Source organism: Arachis ipaensis, chromosome B02 (assembly GCF_000816755.2).
Source record: "Arachis ipaensis cultivar K30076 chromosome B02, Araip1.1, whole genome shotgun sequence".
Lineage (NCBI taxonomy): Eukaryota > Viridiplantae > Streptophyta > Magnoliopsida > Fabales > Fabaceae > Arachis > Arachis ipaensis.
Window position 1 is genome coordinate 55,297,369 of NC_029786.2, and position 22,914 is coordinate 55,320,282.

The following is a 22,914-nucleotide window of genomic DNA, read 5'->3' on the forward strand; positions in this document are numbered from 1 at the left end:
GCTCTATTTTTCAAACTTTTTCATATTTTTGCACCAAACCAAGCATTCCAAACCTCTATACAGCTACCAAAACACCACAAACCTTATCTAAAATACTAGACTACTAACTAAACTCAACAAACTAATAAAAACATGAAATTAAACTACTTTTACAAATATTTACAAAAGAGAAAAAGGAAAGATTTTACCATGGTGGGGTGTCTCCCACCTAGCACTTTTGTTTATTGTCATTAAGTTGGACTTACGGGGAGCTCCTCATCAAGGTGGCTTGTGCTTAAATTCATCTTGGAACATCCACCAATGCTTGAATCTCCGATAAGCTCCATTCTTCAAAATTAATTCTTCCAAGCTTTGATGGAGTTCTTCACAAACCATGGGCTTCCAAAGTGGATCCTCATGTATTCCCGGATCCCATATCTTGTTTCTACACCCATCTTCAAGTTGACTATCATTAATCCATGTGGGTGGTAAGCAAGGTGAATTCTCAATGAAGTAACCAAACATCATCCTAGACCCAAGCAATCTAGTCCTACACTAACCCTTGCAATTAAGCTTTGAACATTTAACCATAATGAACCTTGATTTACGATGCCAACCACTAACCATCTCCCTTTTGCTCTTAAAGCCACAAATATGTCTAAGTTGACCATCCGTCTCAAGCAAACTGTATTCAAGGGGAATCTTGAAGCTTAAGTATAAGGAATTTACCCACTTGAATGAAAGAATGGATGGTGATGGCTTGGGGAGAGGTATTTCTAATGTTCTTGCAAGCTCTACTCCCTTGTGTTCTTCCTTGGTTACCTCCACCTCTTCATAAACTTCTTCACTTTCAATCCTTTGTTCATCAATTTCATCTAACTCTTCTCCCTCACTCAAATCATAAATGGGAGGGTGAGAGAAATCTACCTCCACATCGCTTCCTATCTCATCGGGAGAAGGTTCTTCCAACTCAAAAGATTCACCACCAAGGAGGTTTGATGCATGATCTTCATCACCATGGGAACTCAACTCTTGCTTCATTCCTTCCAAGTCTTCATTCAACAATTGTTTTGGAGGTCGTACACTCTCCTCCTCAACATCAAATTCAATCTTCTTGGAGGTATGTTCTATGGTTCTAGATTCCCATGGAGGTTCCGCAACCCCTAAGTCTTCAACCACTTCTTCCATTTCTTTAACAAGCATAGGTTCCTCTAATTATTCTAATACAAAGTGGCATTCCTTATCACCCACCGGAGTTTCCAATCTCTCCTTCATGCTATGCTCTTCAATTGATTTTCCACATGTGGCCATGGGAGTGCTTTGAGTGCTCAAGCATTGGGAGGTTAACCGGCTTACTACCTCGGTCAAGGTAGCCACAAATTCTAGTGTCTCCCTTTGCATTTCTCTTTGCCCTTGAAGTAACAAAGTGAGAGAATCATCATTGAGGCTTGAGGTGGATAGGATGGTTCATCATTTTGGAGAAAGGGTTTGATGAGCAGATATTTTATACCCTTTTTGGCATTGTTTTTATATAGTTTTTAGTATGTTTTAGTTACTTTTTATTATATTTTTATTAGTTCTTATGAAAAAATCATATTTCTGAACTTTACTATGAGTTTTTGTGTTTTTCTATAATTTCAGGTATTTTCTGGCTGAAATTGAGGAACCTGAGCAAAAGTCTGATTCAGAGGCTGAGAAAAGACTGCAGATGCTGTTGGATTCTGACTCTCCTACACTCGAAGTGGATTTTCTGGAGCTACAGAAGCCTAATTGGCACGCTCTCAATTGCGTTGAAAAGTAGACATTATGGGCTTTCCAGAAATATATAATAGTCCATACTTTGCCCGAGATTTGATGGGCCAAGCTGGTGTTAAACGCCAGCCAGAGACCCTTTTTCTGGCGTAAATTGCCATAACTGGCACAAGAACTGGAGTTAAACGCCCAAACTGGAACCCAAGCTGGTGTTTAACTCTAGAAATGGCCTATGCACGTGTAAAGCTCAATGCTCAGCCCAAGCACACACCAAGTGAGCCCCGGGAGTGGATTTCTGCACTATCTGCACTTAGTTACTTATTTTCTGTAAACCCTAGTAACTAGTTTAGTATAAATAGCACTTTTTACTATTGTATTCGCATCCTTTATCATCTCTGGATGTTTAGTCCTTAGACATTTGAGGCTGGCCACACGGCCATGCTTAGACTACCTTCTCTTATGTATTTTCTACGGTGGAGTTTCTACACCTCATAGATTAAGGTGCGGAGCTCTACTGTTCTTCATGAATTAATGCAAGTACTATTGTTTCTCTTTCAATTCATGCTTACTTCTTCTCCAAGATATACTCTCATACTTAATTCAGTTAAGTCAGAATGAAGGGGTGACTTGTGACAATCACCCATTATCTTCGTTACTCGCTTAGCCAAGATCCGCGTGCCTGACAACCACAAGCGGTCTATCTGATGTTCAACGTAGTCATTGGACGACAGCCGGAGTATATTCTCTTGGGTCTCTAATACAAGGACCGAGTCCGTGAGATTAGAACCTTCGTGGTATAGGCTAGAACTAATTGGCAGCATTCCTGAGATCCGAAAAGTCTAAACCTTATCTGTGGTATTTCGAGTAGGATCTGGGAAGGGATGACTATGACGAGATTCAAACTCGCGAATGTTGGGCGCAGTGACAGTGTACAAAAAGATAGAGAGATCTTATTCTGACGCTAGTGAGAACCGACAGATGATTAGCCGTGCGGTAGCCGTACCTGGTATTTTTAATCCGAGACGAGAAATCCGACAGTTGATTAGCTGTACAGAAACCGTACCTGGTATTTTTCATCCGAGAGGATCATACAACTTGCCATGGAAGGGAGCACGCATGATTGGATGAAGACAGTAGGAAAGTAGAGGTTCAGAAGCAACAAAGCATCTCCAAGCGCTTATCTGAAATTCCCACCAATGAATTACATAAGTATCTTTATCTTATTTTATGTTTTATTTATCTTTTAATTATCAAAACCTCATAACCACTTGAATCTGCCTGACTAAGATTTACAGAATGACTGATGAGCGGATAATTTATACGCTTTTTGGCATTGTTTTTACTTAGTTTTTAGTATGATTTAGTTGGTTTTTAGTATATTTTTATTAGTTTTTAATTAAAAATCACATTTCTGGACTTTACTATGAGTTTGTGTGTTTTTCTGTGATTTCAGATATTTTCTAGCTGAAATTGAGGGAGCTGAGCAAAAATCTGATTCAGGCTGAAAAAGGACTGCTGATGCTGTTGGATTCTGACCTCTCTGCACTATAAGTGGATTTTCTGGAGCTACATAACTCCAAATGGCGCACTCTTAATTGCGTTGGAAAGTAGACATCCAGGGCTTTCCCGCAATATATAATAGTCCATACTTTGCTCAAGGATAGATGACGTAAACTGGCGTTCAACGCCAGTTCCATGTTGCAGTCTGGCGTCCAGCGCCAGAAACAAGTTACAAGTTGGAGTTCAACGCCAGAAACAGGTTACAACCTGGCGTTGAACGCCCAAAACAGCCCAGGCACGTGAGAAGCTTAAGTCTCAGCCCCAGCACACACCGAGTGGGCCCCAGAAGTGGATTTCTGCACTATCTATCTTAGTTTATTCATTTTCTGTAAACCTAGGTTACTAGTTTAGTATTAATCAACTTTTAGAGATTTATTTTGTACCTCATGACATTTTAGATCTGAACTTTGTACTCTTTGACGGCATGAGTCTCTAAACTCCATTGTTGGGGGTGAGGAGCTCTACAGCGTCTTGATGAATTAATGCAATTGTCTCTGTTTTCCATTCAAACACGCTTGTTCCTATCTAAGATGTTCATTCGCGCTTCACTATGAAGAAGGTGATGATCCGTGACACTCATCACCTTTCTCAATCCACGAACGTGTGCCTGACAACCACCTCCGTTCTACATCAGATTGAATGAGTATCTCTTAGATTTCTTAATCAGAATCTTCGTGGTATAAGCTAGAATTGATGGCGGCATTCATGAGAATCCGGAAAGTCTAAACCTTGTCTGTGGTATTTCGAGTAGGATTCAAGGATTGAATGGCTGTGACGATCTTCAAACTCGCGATTGTTGGGCGTAGTGACAGACGCAAAAGAATCAAGGGATTCTATTCCGACATGATCGAGAACCAACAGATGATTAGCCGTGCTGTGACAAAGCATTTGGACCATTTTCACTGAGAGGACGGGAAGTAGCATGGTGCACGAATTGTGAATCACACTTTTCACAATGCGTACCACTAACCAGCAAGTGCACTGGGTCGTCCAAGTAATACCTTACGTGAGTAAGGGTCGAATCCCACGGAGATTGTTGGTTTGAAGCAATCTATGGTTATCTTGTAATTCTTAGTTAGGAAGTCAATTATATTTATTAGTTGAATTGCTAATAAACAAGAGAGCATGGATTAAAGGTTACTTGTTGTGCAATAATGGAGAATATGTTGGAGTTTTGGAGATGCTTTGTGTTCTGAATCTCTGCTTTCCTCTGTCTTCTGATTCAAGCATGCACGTCCTCCTATGGCAAGCTGTGTGTTGGTGGATCACCGTTGTCAATGGCTACCATCCATCCTTCCAGTGAAAATGGTCCAGGTGCGCTGTCACCGCACGGCTAATCATCTGTAGGTTCTCAATCGTACAGGAATAGGATTTACTATCCTTTTGCGTCTGTCACTACACCCAGCACTCACGAGTTTGAAGCACGTCACAGTCATTCAATCCCAGAGTCCTACTCGGAATACCACAGACAAGGTTTAGACTTTCCGGACTCTCATGAATGCCGCCATCAATCTAGCTTATACCACAAAGATTCTGGTTGAGAGATCTAAGAGATACTCATTCAATCTAAAGTAGAACGGAAGTGGTTGTCAGGCATGCGTTCATAGGGAATGATGATGATTGTCACGTTCATCACATTCAGGTTGAGGTGCGAATGAGTATCTTAGATAGGAACACGCATGTTGAATAGAAAACAGAAATACTTGCATTAATTCATCGAGGTACAGCAGAGCTCCTCACCCCCAACAATGGAGTTTAGAGACTCATGCCGTCAAAGAGTACAAAGTTCAGATCTGAAATGTTCATGAGATGGGACTAGTAGCTTTTTGCTTCCGAACAGTTTTGGCATCTCATTTTATCCATTGAAGCTCAGAGTGATTGGCATCTATAAGAACTTAGAATTCAGATAGTGTTATTGATTCTCCTATTTCAGTATGATGATTCTTGAACACAGCTATTTCATGAGTCTTGGCTGTGGCCCTAAGCACTTTATTTTCCAGTATGACCACCGGATACATAAATGCCACAGACACATAATTGGGTGAACCCTTTGGATTGTGACTCAGCTTTGCTAAAGTCCCCAATTAGAGGTGTCCAGAGTTCTTAAGCACACTCTTCTTTCTGCTTTGGACCTTGACTTTAACCGCTCAGTCTCAAGTTTTCACTTGACACCTTCACGCCACAAGCACATGGTTAGGGACAGTTCGGTTTAGCCGCTTAGGCCAGGATTTTATTCCCTTAGGCCCTCCTATCCACTGATGCTCAAAGCCTTGGGATCCTTTTTATTACCCTTGCCTTTTGATTTTAAGGGCTATTGGCTTTGTCTGCTTTTTTTTTTTTGCTGCTTTTTCTTGCTTCAAGAATCATTTTTATGATTTTTCAAATTATCAATAACATGTCTCATGTTCACCATTCTTTCAAGAGCCAACATATTTAACAGTCTTAAACAACAAATTCAAAAGACATATGCACTGTTCAAGCATTCATTCAGAAGACAGAAAGCATTGCCACCACATTTAATTAATTAGAATTTTTCTTATTAAAACTCAAAATTTTATTGCCTCTTATTCAAAAGATCTACTACTTTATTCATGTTTGCTGATGATGAGAAAAATAAACTATAGCTTAATTGGAGAAAAAAAATCAAAATAGACACTTCTTACTCTAGCATCCTTGCAGAGCAGCGATATCACGCTTGGATAAGCCAACCTGGCTTCTTTAGAATTTTTGTTAGCAATTTTGTAGAGTTCGGCTGAGATTAGTTGATGAACTTCCACTTCTTTTCCCATCATAATGCAATGGATCATCACTGCTCTTTTAACTGTGACTTCAGAACGGTTGCTGGTAGGCAACAGAGAATGCCCAATGAAGTCCAGCCATCCTCTGGCGACTGGTTTGAGATCTTCTCTCTTGAGTTGATTTGGGACACCCTTTGTGTTGGTGGTCTACCTGGCTCCAGGGATACATATGTCCTCTAGAATCTTATCCAGGCCCTTGTCTGTTCTCATCATTCTCCTGTTGAAGGAGTCTGGATCATCTTTAAGCTGAGGTAGCTTTAAGATCTCTCTGATCTTGTCAGGGGTGGTATGAACAATCTTTCCTCTGACCATGGTCCGATATTCATAGAAAGCAGTTCCAGATAGTTTTTGCTTGTCAGTCTGCCACATATTAGCATAAAACTCCTGGATCATATTCCTTCCCACTTTCGTTTCAGGATTAGCTAGGACTTCCCAGTTCCTGATTCGAATTTGCTCCTGGATCTCCGGATATTCATCTTCCTTCAGATCGAATCTAACTTCCGGGATCATTGATCTCAGACCCATTATTTTATTATAATGGTCTGAATGTTCTTTAGATAAGAACTTCCCTTGATTCTAAAGTGGTTTTGGAACACTCTCTTTCTTGCCTCTTGGAGTGGGTTGTTTTCCTTTGGGAGCCATGATCTTAGTGATCGCGGATAAACACACCAAACTTAGAGGTTTGCTTGTCCTCAAGCAAAAGAAAAGAAAGGAGAGGGAGAGAAGGAGAGCTAGGTGCAATTGTTGATGGGAGGGGAGGGAGGCCGAACTCAAATTTATAGGGAGGGAGGGTGGGTTTTTCGAAAAAGAAGAGATAAAGATATGATAAAAGATTTATTTGGAAAAGATAAGATAGAAGATATGATAAGAGAAGATATAGTTTAAAATTGAGAGGATATGAAAGATTTTTGAAAAAGATAGATTTAGATTTTGAAAAAGATGAAGTGGAGGTTTTGAAAAAGATATTGATGAGTTGAAAAGATAGATTTGTAAAAAAAAAGTTTTGAAAAGAGTTGGATTGAATTTGCAAAGAGGCCTGGTGCTTATGGATTAAAATACATTTGATATTTTTAGGGTAGGGTTTTTAGAAATTATGGAATTTAGAAATCAAGGTTCTTAACATGTTTATGTAAGAAATCATGAATTGAAGTATGAAAATCAAGATTTAGAATGAAAAAATTTGAATAAAAATGAGTTTTGTCTCCTCCCTGCCATCCTGGCGTTTGAACGCCCAAACACTGCTTGTTTTGGGCGTTCAACGCCCAAATGCTGCTCTCCTGGGTGTTCAATGCCCAGCTACTGCCATTACTGGCGTTCAACGCCCAGTGGGTGCCCATTTCTGGCGTTGAACACCCAGATTGCTACCATTACTGGCATTCAACGCCCAGTGGATGCCCATTTTGGGCGTTGAACGCCCAAAATACACTTTTACTGGCGTTTTCTTGCCAGTGAGCTCTAAATTCTTTTTCTGTGGTTGTGTAATTTTTTTGGGCATCATTTAAAATATGACTAGCATAATAAATGACATGCAGAAGCTTGTCATGCCTCTGTCCCAATACTGCACCAATGGCGTGATCACTGGCATCACACATTAGCTCAAATGGTAACGTCCAGTCTGGTGCAGAAATAACAGGTACTGTGACCAGCTTAGCTTTCAGCGTTTCAAACGCCTGCAGGCACTCTGTGTCAAACACAAATGGCGTGTCAGCAGCTAGCAGATTGCTTAGAGGTTTTGCGATTTTTGAAAAATCCTTTATAAACCTCCTATAGAATCCTGCATGCCCCAGAAAGCTTCTGATTGCCTTAACATTGGCAGGTGGTGGTAATTTTTCAATTACCTCTATTTTTGCTTGGTCCACCTCTATTCCCTTGTTTGAGATTTTATGCCCAAGAACAATTCCTTCAGTCACCATGAAGTGACACTTTTCCCAGTTTAAAACTAGGTTGGTCTCTTGGCATCTTTTCAGAACAAGTTTTAGGTGATCAAGACAGGACCTGAATGAGTCTCCATATATTGAGAAGTCATCCATGAAGACTTCCAGAAAATTTTCCACCATATCAGAGAAAATAGAGAGCATGCATCTCTGGAAGGTTGCAGGCGCATTACATAGCCCAAATGGCATCCTCCTATAAGCAAATACGCCAGAGGGACATGTGAATGCTGTTTTCTCTTAATCAGGTATCTTGGCTTTATATTCTTCAACCTTAGTTGTTGTAGGTTTATTGCCTACAGAAGTGGTTGAAGAAGTCTTTTTAGAGGGGTTGCTTTCAGCATTTGTGTGTGTCTGATCCCTCACTGGCAATTGAGTGCCAGAGTTAGAGACTAGAGTAATGTTAGATGCCAACTCCTTCTCTGTTCCTGGCGTCTGAACGCCAGAATTGTGCCTATTTTGGGAGTTCAGCGCCAGATCCTGCCCATTTTGGGCGTTCAACGCCAGATCCTTGCCCATTTCTGGCGTTGAACGCCAGTTTTGGCCATGGTCTGGGCGTTCAGCGCCAGCCTTCCACCAATTTTCTGGCGGTTTAGCGCCAGAATTATTTTTCCCTGGGCTCTTACTGTCCTCAGGTGAATCTTGGGTGGTTTGCTCATTTCTTGGTTTTTTGCTGCCTTGAGGTGGGGTATTTAATGTTTTCCCACTTCTTAGTTGAACTGCTTGGCATTCTTCTGTTATTTGCCTTGACAGCTGCTGCTTTGTTTGCTTAAACTGTTCGTCCATATATATATTAGCCATCCTTGTCTCTTGTAGTCTATCTTTGAATTCGGCTAACTGCTTTGTTAGAAAGTCCAATTGCTGATTGAATTCAGCAGCTTGTTTTACAGGACTGAGTTCAGCAGTTGCTGTTTTAACCTCTTCTTTCATGGAAGGGTCACTGCTTAGGTACAGATGCTGATTCCTGGCAACTGTATCAATGAGCTCTTGAGCCTCTTCAATTGTCTTTCTCATGTGGATAGATCCATCAGCTGAGTAATCTAGAGACATCTGAGCTCCTTCAGCAAGCCCAAAATAGAAGATGTCTAACTGAACCCACTCTGAAACCATTTCAGAGGGGCATTTTCTTAGCATCTCTCTGTATCTCTCCCAAGCATCATAAAGAGATTCATTATCTCCTTGTTTAAAGCCTTGGATGTCCAGCCTTAGCTGTGTCATCCGTTTTGGGAGAAAGTATTGATTCAGGAATTTTTCTGTCAGCTGTTTCCATGTCTTTATGCTGGCCTTAGGTTGGTTATTTAACCACCTCTTAGCTTGATGTTTCACAGCAAATGGAAACAGTAATAGTCTGTAGACATCTTGATCTATTTCCTTATCATGTACTGTGTCAGCAATTTGTAAAAACTGTGCCAGAAACTCTGTAGGTTCTTCCTGTGGAAGACCGGAATACTGGCAATTTTGCTGCACCATGATAATGAGCTGAGGATTCAACTCAAAGCTACTGACTCCAATGGAGGGTATGCAGATACTACTCCCATATGAAGCAGTAGAGGGGTTAGAATATGACCCCAGAGTCCTCCTGGACTGTTCATTTCCGCTTATGTCCATGATGGAGAAAGGGATATGATGTAAAATAGAGAAAATATTTTTATTTATTTATTTATTTATTTCAAAAATGAAATAAATTAAAATAAAATAAATAAAAAATTGAGTGAAGAATTTCGAAAAACTGAGGAGAGAGAAAGTGGTTAGGAAGTTTTGAAAAGGATATGATGATTTTTTTTAAAAAGGTTTTAAATTTTGAAATAAAAATCTGAATTTTAGAAATAGATTTCGAAAATTTGCTTTTAAAACAGAGAGAAAAGATATTTTTGAATTTAAAGAGGAGAGAGAAAACAATAAGATAGCACAAGATTTAAAATTTTTAGATCTGATGCTCCTTGTTTTCAAAAATTTTTAAGGGAAAAACACTAAGGAACACCAAACTTAAAAATTTTAAGATCAAGACACAAGAAAAACTCAAGAACACTAAGGAAGAACACCAAACTTAAAATTTTTAGAAAACCAAACTAAAATTTTCGAAAAACACAGAGAAATCAACAAGAAAACACCAAACTTAAAATTTGGCATAGGATTTAATAGAAAAATTATTTTTGAAAAAGATTTTAACAAGAAAATAAGGATTCTAAAGTTTTAGCACGACAATAATATGAGACTCTAAACAAAAAGAGAAATTTTTCCTAATCTAAGCAACAAAATAAACCGTTAGTTGTCCAAACCCGAACAATCCCCGGCAACGGCGCCAAAAACTTGGTGCACGAATTGTGAATCACACTTTTCACAACGCGTACCACTAACCAGCAAGTGCACTGGGTCGTCCAAGTAATACCTTACGTGAGTAAGGGTCGAATCCCACGGAGATTGTTGGTTTGAAGCAATCTATGGTTATCTTGTAATTCTTAGTCAGGAAGTCAATTATATTTATCAGTTGAATTGCGAATAAACAAGAGAGCATGGATTAAAGGTTACTTGTTGTGCAATAATAGAGAATATGTTGAAGTTTTGGAGATGCTTTGTGTTCTGAATCTCTGCTTTCCTCTGTCTTCTGATTCAAGCATGCACGTCCTCCTATGGCAAGCTGTGTGTTGGTGGATCACCGTTGTCAATGGCTACCATCCATCCTTCCAGTGAAAACGGTCCAGGTGCGCTGGCACTGCACGGCTAATCATCTGCAGGTTCTCAATCGTACAGGAATAGGATTTACTATCCTTTTGCGTCTGTCACTATGCCCAGCACTCACGAGTTTGAAGCACGTCACAGTCATTCAATCCCAGAGTCCTACTCGGAATACCACAGACAAGGTTTAGACTTTCTGGACTCTCATGAATGGCGCCATCAATCTAGCTTATACCACGAAGATTCTAGTTGAGAGATCTAAGAGATACTCATTCAATCTAAAGTAGAACAGAAGTGGTTGTCAGGCACGCGTTCATAGGGAATGATGATGATTGTCACGTTCATCACATTCAGATTGAGGTGCGAATGAGTATCTTAGATAGGAACACGCATGTTGAATAGAAAACAGAAATACTTGCATTAATTCATCGAGGCACAGCAGAGCTCCTCACCCCCAACAATGGAGTTTAGAGACTCATGCCGTTAAAGAGTACAAAGTTCAGATCTGAAATGTCATGAGATACAAAATAAATCTCTAAAGGTTGTTTAAATACTAAACTAGTAGCCTAGGTTTACAGAAAATGAGTAAACCATAACAGATGGTATAGAGATCCACTTCTGGGGCCCACTTGGTGTGTGCTGGGGCTGAGACTTAAGCAATTCACGTGCATAAGGCCATTTTGGGCGTTCAACGCAAGGTTTGGATCCATTTTGGGCTGAGACTTAAGCAATTCTCCGGGGGATTTGACCCTTACTCACGTAAGGTATTACTTGGACGACCCAGTGCACTTGCTGGTTATTTGTGCGGAATTACATAGTGTGAAGTAATTTTTGTGCACCAAGTTTTTGGCGCCGTTGCCGGGGATTGTTCGAGTTTGAACAACTGACGGTTCATCCTGTTGCTTAGATTAGGAAGATTTTGTCTTTTGGGTCAGAGTCTTTTATTATTGCTCTTGTTAAAATTTTAGAATCCTTATTTTCTTTTTCAAAATTTTTTTTCGAAACTTTATTTTTTTATTTATTTTATTTTATTTTATTTTTATTTTTACTAATAATTGAGTTCTTCTGTTTGAGTTTAGTGTCATGTTTTAAGTTTGGTGTCAACTGCATGTTTTTATTTCCCTTTAAATTTTCGAATTGCATGTTCTTTGTTCTTTCTTAATCTTCAAGTTGTTCTTGTTTATTTTCCTCGTTTGATCTTTAGTTTTTCTTGTTTTGTGATATTTCTTGTTTTTCTTGTGCATTTTCGAATTATTAGCATCTAAAAAAAAGATTTATTTATACCTTGTTAAAACACTTTAAATTTATAGCTCAATTGGCTAGAGCATGGTGCTTATGTTCTTGGTAACTGGCTATCTTCTTTTTAAAACTTTTTCAAAAATAATTTTTCTTTGAATAATTCTTGTGCCAAACTTTAAGCTTGGTGTTCTCCTGTTAACTTTTCTTTAGTTTTCAAAAATTTTATTTTGGTTTTCTAAAAATTTTAAGTTTGGTGTTCTTTCTTCATGTTCTTGTGTTCTTGTGAGTCTTCAAAGTGTTCTTAAGTCTTCCTTGTTTTGATCTTAAAATTTTTAAGTTTGGTGTTCCTTGGTGTTTTCTCTCCAAAATTTTCGAAAACAAGGAGCATTAGATCTAAAAATTTTAAGTTGTGTGTCTTTTGTGTGTTTTTCTCTTTCATCATAAAATTCAAAATCAAAAAAATATCTTTTCTAACTATTTTTAAGCAAATATTTCGAAATTTTTATAAAAATTCAGATTTCAATTTCAAAATTTTAACTTATCTTAGTTTTAAAATTTCAAAATTCAAATCTTTTTCAAAAAAAAAAATCATATCTTTTTCAAAATCTTATCTTATCTTATTTCAAATTCAAATTTCAATTTTCAACTTCCAAAATTCAAAATTCAAAATTCAAATTTCAAAATTTAATTTTCAAACTTAAAAATCAAATCTTTTCAAAATTTAAATCTCTTTCAAATCCTTATCTTATATTGTTGACTTTTTCAAAATTCAAAATTCAAATTTCAAAATTCGAATTTCAAATTTCAAAAATTTAAAAATTCAAATTTTAATTTTCAAATCTAAAATTTAAATTTCAAAACTTCCTAACCACTTTCTCTCTCTTCATTTTTCGAAAATCCTTATCCCTTATTTTTCAAATCTTTTTAATTAATTAAGTATTTCAGTTTTCAATTTCCTTTTAATTTTTGAACTTATATTCAAATTTTCACTTATTTTATTTTATTTTATTTTATTTTATTTTATTTTCGGTTTCCAAAAAAAATAATAAAAAATAAAAAAATAACAAGTATTTACAATCCACATCATCTCCCTTTCTCCATCATGGACCTAAGTGGAAATGAACAGTCCAGAAGGACTCTAGGGTCATATGCTAACCCCACTACTGCTTCATATGGGGGTAATATCTGTATACCCCCCATCGGAGTCAGTAGCTTTGAGTTGAATCCTCAACTCATTATCATGGTGCAGCAAAGTTACCAGTATTCCGGTCTTCCACAGGAAGAACCTACAGAGTTTCTGGCACAGTTTTTACAAATTGCTGAAACAGTACATGATAAAGAAGTAGATCAAGATGTCTACAGATTATTACTATTTCCATTTGCTGTAAAAGACCAAGCTAAGAGGTGGTTAAATAACCAACCTAAGGCTAGCATAAGGACATGGAAACAGCTGTCAGAAAAATTCCTGAATCAATACTTCCTTCCAAAACGGATGACACAGCTAAGGCTGGACATCCAAGGCTTTAAACAAGGAGATAATGAATCTCTTTATGATTCCTGGGAGAGATACAGAGAGATGCTAAAAAAATGCCCCTCTGAAATGTTTTCAGAATGGGTGCAGTTAGACATCTTCTATTATGGGCTTACAGAGAAAGTTCAGATTTCTCTAGACCACTCAGCTGGTGGATCTATACATATGAGAAAAATAATTGAAGAATCTCAAGAGCTCATTGATACAGTTGCCAGAAATCAGCATCTGTACCTAAGCAGTGAATCTTCCATGAAAGAAGAGGCTAAAACAGTAACTGCTGAACTCAGTCCTGTAGAACAAATTATAGAATTCAATCAGCAATTAGACTTTCTAACAAAACAACTGGCCGAATTCAAGGAGATACTACAAGACACAAGAATGGCTAATCTGAATATGGAAGTATAGTTGAAGCAAACAGAACAGCAGTTATCAAAATAAATAACAGAAGAGTGCCAAGCAGTTCAATTAAGAAGTGGAAAAACATTAAATACCTCACTTCAAGGCAGCAGGATGCCAAGAAATGAACAACCGGCAATCCAAAATCCCTCTGAGGACAGTAAGAGCCCAGAGAGGAATAACTCTGGCGTTCAAACGCCAGAAACAGGCAAGGAGTTGGCGTCAAACGCCCAATGGAAGCTCAGTTCTGGCGTTCAAACGCCAGGAACAAGTAAGGAGTTGGTGTCCAACGCCACTCCAGCTTCCAGCCCTGGCTTCCGAATGCCAGTGAGGGATCAGACACCTGCAAGTGCTGATAATAAATCCCTTAAGAAGGCTTCTCAACCTACCTCTGTAGGAAATAAACCTGCAGCAACTAAGATTGAGGAATACAAAGCCAAGATGCCTTATCCTCAAAAACTCCACAAAGAGGAGCAGGATAAGCAATTTGCCCGCTTTGCAGATCAACTTGCTGATGGCTCCATTAAATACCCATCAGGCATAATTGAGGACATGATTGTCAAGGTTGGGTCATTTGCCTTCCCTACTGACTTTGTAGTTCTAAAAATGGAGGAGCACAAGAGTGCAACTCTCATTCTAGGAAGACCATTCCTAGTAATTGGACGAACCCTCATTGACGTCCAAAAAGGGGAGATAACCCTGAGAGTCAATGATGATGAGTTTAAGTTGAATGTTGTCAAAGCTATGCAACATCTAGACACATCAGACGACTGCTTGGGCGTTGATATTATTGACTCCCTGGTGGAAGAGGTCAATATGACTGAGAGTCTCGAATCAGAGCTAGAGGACATTTTTAAAGATGTTCAGCCTGATCTGGAGGAACCAGAGGAAATAAAAGAACCTCTGAAAAGTCCTCAGAAAGAGGAGAAACCTCCTAAACCCGAGCTCAAACCACTACCACCATCCCTGAAATATGTATTTCCGGGAGAAGGTGACACTTTTCCTGTAATCATAAGCTCTGCTTTAGGGCCACAGGAAGAGAAAGCACTAATTCAGGTGCTAAGGACACACAAGACAGCTCTTGGGTGGTCCATAAGTGATCTTAAGGGCATTAGCCCAGTCAGATGCATGCACAAGATACTATTGGAGGATGATGCTAAGCTAGTGGTTCAACGACAGAGGCGGCTAAATCCCGCCATGAAGGAGGTGGTGCAGAAAGAGGTCACTAAGTTACTAGAGGCTGGGATTATCTATTTTATTTTTGATAGCCCCTGGGTTAGCCCTGTCCATGTTGTCCCTAAGAAGGGAGGAATGATAGTGGTTCATAATGAAAAGAATGAACTGGTTCCTACAAGAACAGTTATAGGGTGGCGTATGTATATTGACTACAGAAGGCTCAATACAGCCACCAGGAAGGATCATTTTCCTTTACCATTAATAGACCAGATGCTAGAGAGACTAGCAGGTCATGAATATTACTGCTTTTTGGATGGCTATTCAGGTTATAACCAAATTGCAGTAGATCCTCAGGACCAAGAGAAAACAGCATTCACATGTCCTTCTGGAGTGTTTGCCTACAGAAGGATGCCTTTTGGTCTGTGTAATGCACCTGCAACCTTTCAGAGGTGCATGCTCTCTATCTTCTCTGATATGGTAGAGAAGTTTCTAGAAGTCTTCATGGATGACTTTTCAGTATTTGGAGACTCATTCAGCTCCTGCCTTAACCATTTAGCACTTGTTCTGAAAAGATGCTAAGAGACCAGCCTAGTTTTAAACTGGGAAAATGTCACTTTATGGTGACTGAAGGGATTGTCCTTGGGCATAAAATTTCAAACAAGGGAATAGAGGTGGATCAAGCTAAAGTTGAAGTAATTGAAAAATCACCACCACCTGCCAATGTTAAGGCAATCAGAAGCTTTCTGGGGCATGCAGGATTCTATAGGAGGTTTATAAAGGATTTTTCAAAATTTGCAAAACCTCTGAGTAATCTGCTAGCTGCTGACACGCCATTTGTGTTTGACACAAAGTATCTGCAGGTGTTTGAGACCCTGAAAGCTAAGTTGGTCACAGCACCAGTTATTTCTGCACCAGACTGGACATTACCATTCGAACTAATGTGTGATGCCAGTGACTATACCATTGGTGCAGTATTGGGACAGAGGCATAACAAGCTTCTGCATGTCATTTATTATGCTAGCGCATCCCTCCCTCCTACTGAGATCTCTGAAACCTTTCCGGATGAGCAATTGTTTGCTATTCAGGATGCTCTGTGGTTTGCAGACATTGCAAACTATAAGACACAAGGTTCTCCTTCTGTAACCATGGAGAGGAAGCATGAAAAGCTTCTCTCACTGTAGAGTCAACCAAAGCCCCCACAACCAAACTCTAAGTTTAGTGTTGAACCCCCACATTCAAACTCTAAGTTTGGTGTTGGGAGGTCCCAACCTTGCTCTGATTATCTGTGAGGTTCCATGAGAGCTCACTATCAAGCTATTGACATTAAAGAAGTGCTTGTTGGGAGGCAATCCAATGTTATTTAATTATATCTATTTATTTTCCATTACTATTTTATGTTTTCTTTAGGTTGATGATCATGTGAAGTCACAAAAACAAATGGAAAATCAAAAACAGAATAAAAAATAGCACACCCTGGAGGAAGATCATTTTGGCGTTTAAACGCTAGAAACAAGCATCAGTCTGGCGTTACACGCCAGAAACAGGCTACATTTGGGTGTTTAACACGAGAAACAGGCAGCAGTCTGGCGTTAAACGCCAGGATTGCACAGTAAGGGCATTTTGTACGCCTAATTGGAGCAGGGATGCTAAATCCTTGACCCCACTGGATCTGTGGACCCCACAGGATCCCCACCTACCTCACCATTCAAATTCAAACCATTTCCCTCCCAAACCCACCCATTCACACACTTCCATCTCCTCCATCTTCTCCACTTCTTTCTTCTTTTGCTCGAGGACGAGCAAACCTTTTAAGTTTGGTGTGGTAAAAGCACTGCTTTTATTTTTCCATAATTCAGTGGTAGAGCAATTGACTGCAGATCAAAGAGCTATGAGGAAAGAGCAACAAAGGCAAGAAAGAGACATAGAGGAGCTCAAGAGCACCATTGGTTCTTCAAGTAGAGGAAGACGCCACCCTTAGGAAGGTGGACCCATTCCTTAATCTCCTTGTTCTTATTTTCCTGTTTTTCGTTTACTATGCTTCATGTTTAATTATGTTTGTGTCTTTACTATATGATCACTAGTATCTAAGTATCTATGTCTTAAAGATATGAATGTCCTATGAATCCATCACCTTTCTTAAATGAAAATTGTTTTCTGAAAAAGAAAAAGAAGTACATGAATTTCGAATTTTAAAATAGTTTAATTATTTTGATGTGGTGGCAATACTTTTTGTTTTCTGAATGAATGCTTGAACAGTGCATATGTCTTTTGAATTTGTTGTTTATGAATGTTGAAATTGTTGGCTCTTGAAAGAATGATGAAAAAGGAGTAATGTTATTTGATAATATGAAAAATCATAAAAATGATTCTTGAAGCAAGAAAACGCAGTGAAGAACAAAGCTTGCAGAAAAAAAAAATGCGAAAAAAAAGAGAGAGCAAGAAAAAGAAAAAGCAAGCAGAAAAAGCCAAAAGCTCTTTAAACCAAAAGGCAAGAGCAAAAAGCCAATAGCCCTTAAAACTAAAAGGAAATGGTAATAAAAAGGATCCAAGGCTTTGAGCATCAGTGGATAGGAGGGCCTAAAGGAATAAAATCCTGGCCTTAGCGGCTAAACCAAGCTGTCCCTAACCATGTGCTTGTGGCGTGAAGGTGTCAAGTGAAAACTTGAGACTGAGATTTCAGGTATTTTCTGGCTGAAATTGAGGGAGCTGAGCAAAAATCTTATTCAGGCTGAAAAAGGACAGATGCTGTTGGATTCTGACCTCCCTGCACTCAAAGTGAATTTTCTGGAGCTACAGAACTCCAAATGGCGCGCTCTCAATTGCGTTGGAAAGTAGACATCCAGGGATTTCCCGCAATATATAATAGTCCATACTTTGCTCAAGGATAGACGATGTAAACTGGCGTTCAACGCCAGTTCCATGTTGCAGTCTGGCATCCAGCGCCAGAAACAAGTTACAAGTTAGAGTTCAACGCCAGAAACAGGTTACAACCTGGCGTTGAACGCCCAAAACAGCCCAGGTACGTGAGAAGCTTAAGTCTCTGCCCCAGCACACACCGAGTAAGCCCCAGAAGTGGATTTCTGAACTATCTATCTTAGTTTATTCATTTTCTGTAAACCTAGGTTACTAGTTTAGTATTTAAACAACTTTTAGAGATTTATTTTGTACCTCATGACATTTTAGATCTGAACTTTTTACTCTTTGACGACATGAGTCTCTAAACTCCATTGTTGGGGGTGAGGAGCTCTGCAGCGTCTTGATGAATTAATGCAATTGTCTCTGTTTTCCATTCAAACACGCTTGTTCCTATCTAAGATGTTCATTCGCGCTTCACTATGAAGAAGGTGATGATCCGTGACACTCATCACCTTCCTCAATCCATGAACGTGTGCCTGACAACCACCTCCGTTCTACATCAGATTGAATGAGTATCTGTTAGATTTCTTAATCAGAATCTTCGTGGTATAAGCTAGAATTGATGGCGGCATTCATGAGAATTCGGAAAGTCTAAACCTTGTCTGTGGTATTCTGAGTAGGATTCAAGGATTGAATGGATGTGACGATCTTCAAACTCGCGATTGTTAGGCGTAGTGACAGATGCAAAAGAATCAAGGGATTCTATTCCGACATGATCGAGAACCAACAGATGATTAGCCATGCTGTGACAGAGCATTTGGACCATTTTCATTGAGAGGACGGGAAGTAGCCATTGACAACGGTGACACCTTACATACAGCTTGCCATAGAAGGAGCCTTGCGTGTGTGGAGAGGAGTACAAGAGAAAAGCTGAAATAAAGAGGACAAAGCATCTCCAAAACCCCAATATATTCTCCATTATTGAGTAACAAGTATTTATTTTATGCCTCTTGACTTTTACAATTAAAACTAAGAATTATTATTGATATTATATCCTGACTAAGAGTTACAAGATAACCATAGCTTGCTTCAAGCCAATAATCTCCGTAGGATTCGACCCTTACTCACGTAAGGTATTACTTGGACGACCCAGTGCACTTGCTGGTTAGTTGTGCGAAATTACATAGTGTGAAGTAATTTTCGTGCACCAATGACCATAGCTTGCTTCAAGCCGACAATCTCCGTGGGATCGACCCTACTCACGTAAGGTATTACTTGGACGACCCAGTGCACTTGCTGGTTAGTTGTGCGGAGTTGTGAAAAGTGTGATCACAATTTCGTGCACCAGGGTTCATGGTAGGAAAGTGATTCATTATGATAAGGATGTGGTGGTGTATATTGAGGTGGTTTTTGGGAGTATTGATATTGGAATGGTGGTTCCATGTATGGCTCATATGGTTCAAAAGGTGGTTGGTATGGTGGATATGGGTCAAGGTCATATGGAGGTGTTTGGTGAAAAGAGGCTTGTGAGTATGGTAGATGGCTATGTTGAGGATATGGCTCATAAGCAAATGGTGGCGGTTCTTGAAAGTCACAAGGGGATTCACCATAGCCATTTGATTGGTATGCATCATATAATGGCTCTTGTTCATAGTGTATTGGTGGAAGTTGTTGCCATGAAGATTGATCATATACATATGGCTCCTCCCACCTTTGATTTTTCCATCCTTGATACATATCCACATTGTAGCCCTCATTTCCTACAACATAGTTAGAACCAAACTCATAGCCAAAGTGAGAATTCAAAATGAAAAGAGAAAATAAGAAACAAAAGCTAATAAGAAATAATGAAACAAAGTCCTAAAGCTAGCAACAACTAACAAGCAATCAAAAATCAAGCTATTCACAATATTCACATATATACAATAACCAATAACATATCACCATTGCAATTCTCCGACAACGGCGCCATTTTGATGAATGGATTTTTGACGGTTTAGAATTTCACAAAGAAGTTCTCGTTGCAAGTATAGTTCCTAAACCAACAAAGAATCCTCTCATACAAAAAATTGTTTGTCACAAGTACAAACCCCTAAAAATAACTGAAGTATTCAAACCTCAGGTCGTTCTCCCTAGGAATTGCAATAAAGTGTTCTTGTTATTTGTTATGAGTTGTATATTTTGGGGTTTTGGGTAAGAAACAAGAAAAGTAAATTGCAATGATGGTAAAAAGAGGTCTTGGCAAGGTTTGGTGGTCAAAGATCTCTATCCTTATCACTAACCACAACATGATAATTGCAAGACTCAATCCCATTAAGTCATCCTCTAACAAGTAAAGGAAAGTCAAATGAGTTATATCAATCTAAGTCCATAAGTCCTAGCCACTCATTAATTGAATTAATGCAACCTAGAGTCAATGGTTACCAATTATCAATAACTTGGACATTAGTGACTCAAGAATTTTGAAGTTACCTTCCCAAGCCAAGAGCAGAAAAATCTACTCTAAGATCCTTCCAAGCATTTAATCAAACACTTGGAAGGCATAAAAGCAAAGCAAGATAGAATTGCAAGAAAAGTAAATCTACACTACTCAATTGAAAGGAATTAAACAACAACAATTCAATTAAGCAATAAAGGAAATAAAAACATGAATTGCATTAGAAGAAAAATAGGATAAACAAAAGTGCATTAACATAAAAGTAAAGAATTACAAAGATTAAAGTAAAAAACTAGAGAGAGGAGAGATAGAGGAACAAGAATTGATAAAGGAAAAGTAAATCAAAGCTTGAAATTAACCTAGATCAAAGAAATCCTAATCTAGATCTAACATAATCCTAATTCTAGAGAGAAGAGAGAGCTTCTCTCTCTAGAAACTAACTTTCCCTCCAAAACTAAACTAAACTAGTTCCTAGTGATGTGTTAATTTCCTTTCAATCCTTGGGTTAAATAGCATCAGAGATGAATTGGATTTAGGCCTGGGAAGCCCAGATTTTGCCCTTAGCGTTTTGTCTTTAAGTGAGTCACGTGCGAGCATCGACGCATACGCGTGGGTCACGCGCATGTGTCGCTTGACAATTTGCGTTCCACGCGTACGCGTCGCCCTGCGACTCCACAATCCATGCGTGCACGTCTGTTGCGCGTGCGCGTCGATCTCAGCATCCTAAATCCTTGTTTCTTCATGAGTTCTCCACTTGCATGCTTTTCCTCTCCATCCCTTTGATCCATTCCTAGCCTTTCCAATCTGAATTCACTAACAAACATATCAAGGCATCTATTGGAATCAAAGGTGAATCAAAACTAGCAATTAAGGGCTTAAAAAGCATGTTTTCACACTTAAGCACAAATTAGGAGACAATTATGAAACCATGCTATTTACTTGGATAAATGTGAGAAAAGGTGATAAAATTCCCTAAATTGAGCACAAGATAAACCCTAAAAACGGGGTTTATCAGTAATGGAAGGACTCACTTTTGCAATAAGCAACTTGAGATAATCCTCCTTAAATATGGTGTGAAACACAAAGTGGCAACCCCATACTATCCACAAACCAATGGTCAAGCTGAAATCTCAAATAGAGAGCTCAAGAGAGTCCTTGAGAAGACCATTGGAAACTCAAGAAAAGATTGGTCCAAGAAGCTGGATGATGCATTGTGGGCCTATAAGACAGCTTTCAAGACACCCATTAGCATGTCTTCATACCAATTGGTGTTTGGAAAAGCTTGTCACCTACCAGTGGAACTTGAATATAGAGCATTTTGGGCTCTAAAGATGTTGAACTTTGATAGTCAAGCTACTGGGGAAAGAAGGCTACTACAACTCAATAAGCTGGAAGAATTCAGAAATCAAGCTTATGAGAATGCTAAGATTTACAAGGAAAAGACAAAGAAATGGCATGATCAAAAGCTAGCAAGAAGAGAGTTTGTAGAAGGCCAAAAAGTGCTACTATACAACTCAAGGCTCAAGTTTTTCCCAGGAAAACTTAAGTCAAGATGGTCTGACCCCTTTACAATCCTCAAGGTGTCTCCTTATGGTCATGTAGAGCTTATGGAGGATAAAACACAGAGGATTTTCACTGTCAATGGCCACAGGCTCAAGCACTACTTGGGAGACTCATTGGATAAGCAGAGAGTGAGCTATAACCTCAACTGAGGTGGAAAGAACGTGAAGTTAGTGACGTTAAAGAAGCGCTAGTTGGGAGGCACCCCAACACTCATATCCTTTCATGCTTTTCTATTTTCTAAGAGTAGTTATGATTATGAAATTAGGTAATTTTAATTTCAGTCTATTAGTTGATAGTTCTTTAGCTTATTTTCTTTTGTTTACTGGAAGTGCAAGGTTGCATAATTACTTAATTGAGGTTGGTTGAATGGGTTGAGAAACTAGCTAAACAGCTAAGTTTGGTGTGGCCACTAACCCACTTAATTAAGGCTTACAACTTATTGATTGAATTAACTTTGGAAGTAAGCCCAAAAATTAAGTTTGGTGTGGCCACCACCATAAGAAATTCACACAACAAGCCCAAACATGGTCTATGTTTGAAAGCATTTAGTGAATTGGTGGGAGCATAAATATGTACTTCATTACATACGTATGAATCGGAAAGTGGAAAGATGAATAGATTTATTCCAATTATAATGCATATAATAAAGTCCAATGATGAAACCAATTCACCTATGCAATGGATTTAAGTTTGGTGTCCCAAGGGACACTCATCAATTGTGTTTTAATTGTATTTAAATTGGGGGAATGTGGAGAAATTTCTTTCTCATTACTAATGGGCGGTTTTCGGATTGAATTTTCAGGAAAAGGTGGGGCCCACATGATTGATGGCTCATTAAAATAAGGAGTCAAAGAGTACTTGCACTTTGGAACTCAACATCTGAAGAAAGCAAAAAGGCAAGGATTGGCGCCTCTCCCCACGTTAGGCGCCACTCCCAAGTGGGAAAACATTCAATTGCTTTTTACTTCCCACCCATCTTTCCATACCCCCTTCCTCATCCCTATAAAAGCCACTAACACT

The 22,914-nt window shown here is 38.9% G+C and overlaps 1 protein-coding gene across 1 annotated transcript; it reads left to right on the top strand.

Annotated features, from left to right (window-relative positions):
* Nucleotides 21,582-22,043, top strand: LOC107627260. The gene has a single exon (XM_016330110.1). It carries the CDS (start codon nucleotides 21,582-21,584, stop codon nucleotides 22,041-22,043), a length of 462 nt encoding a protein of 153 aa, XP_016185596.1.

Excerpts from the sequence above, each read along its gene's own strand:
- LOC107627260 (XM_016330110.1), top strand. The coding sequence starts at position 21,582 with ATGTCTTCATACCAATTGGTGTTTGGAAAAGCTTGTCACCTACCAGTG.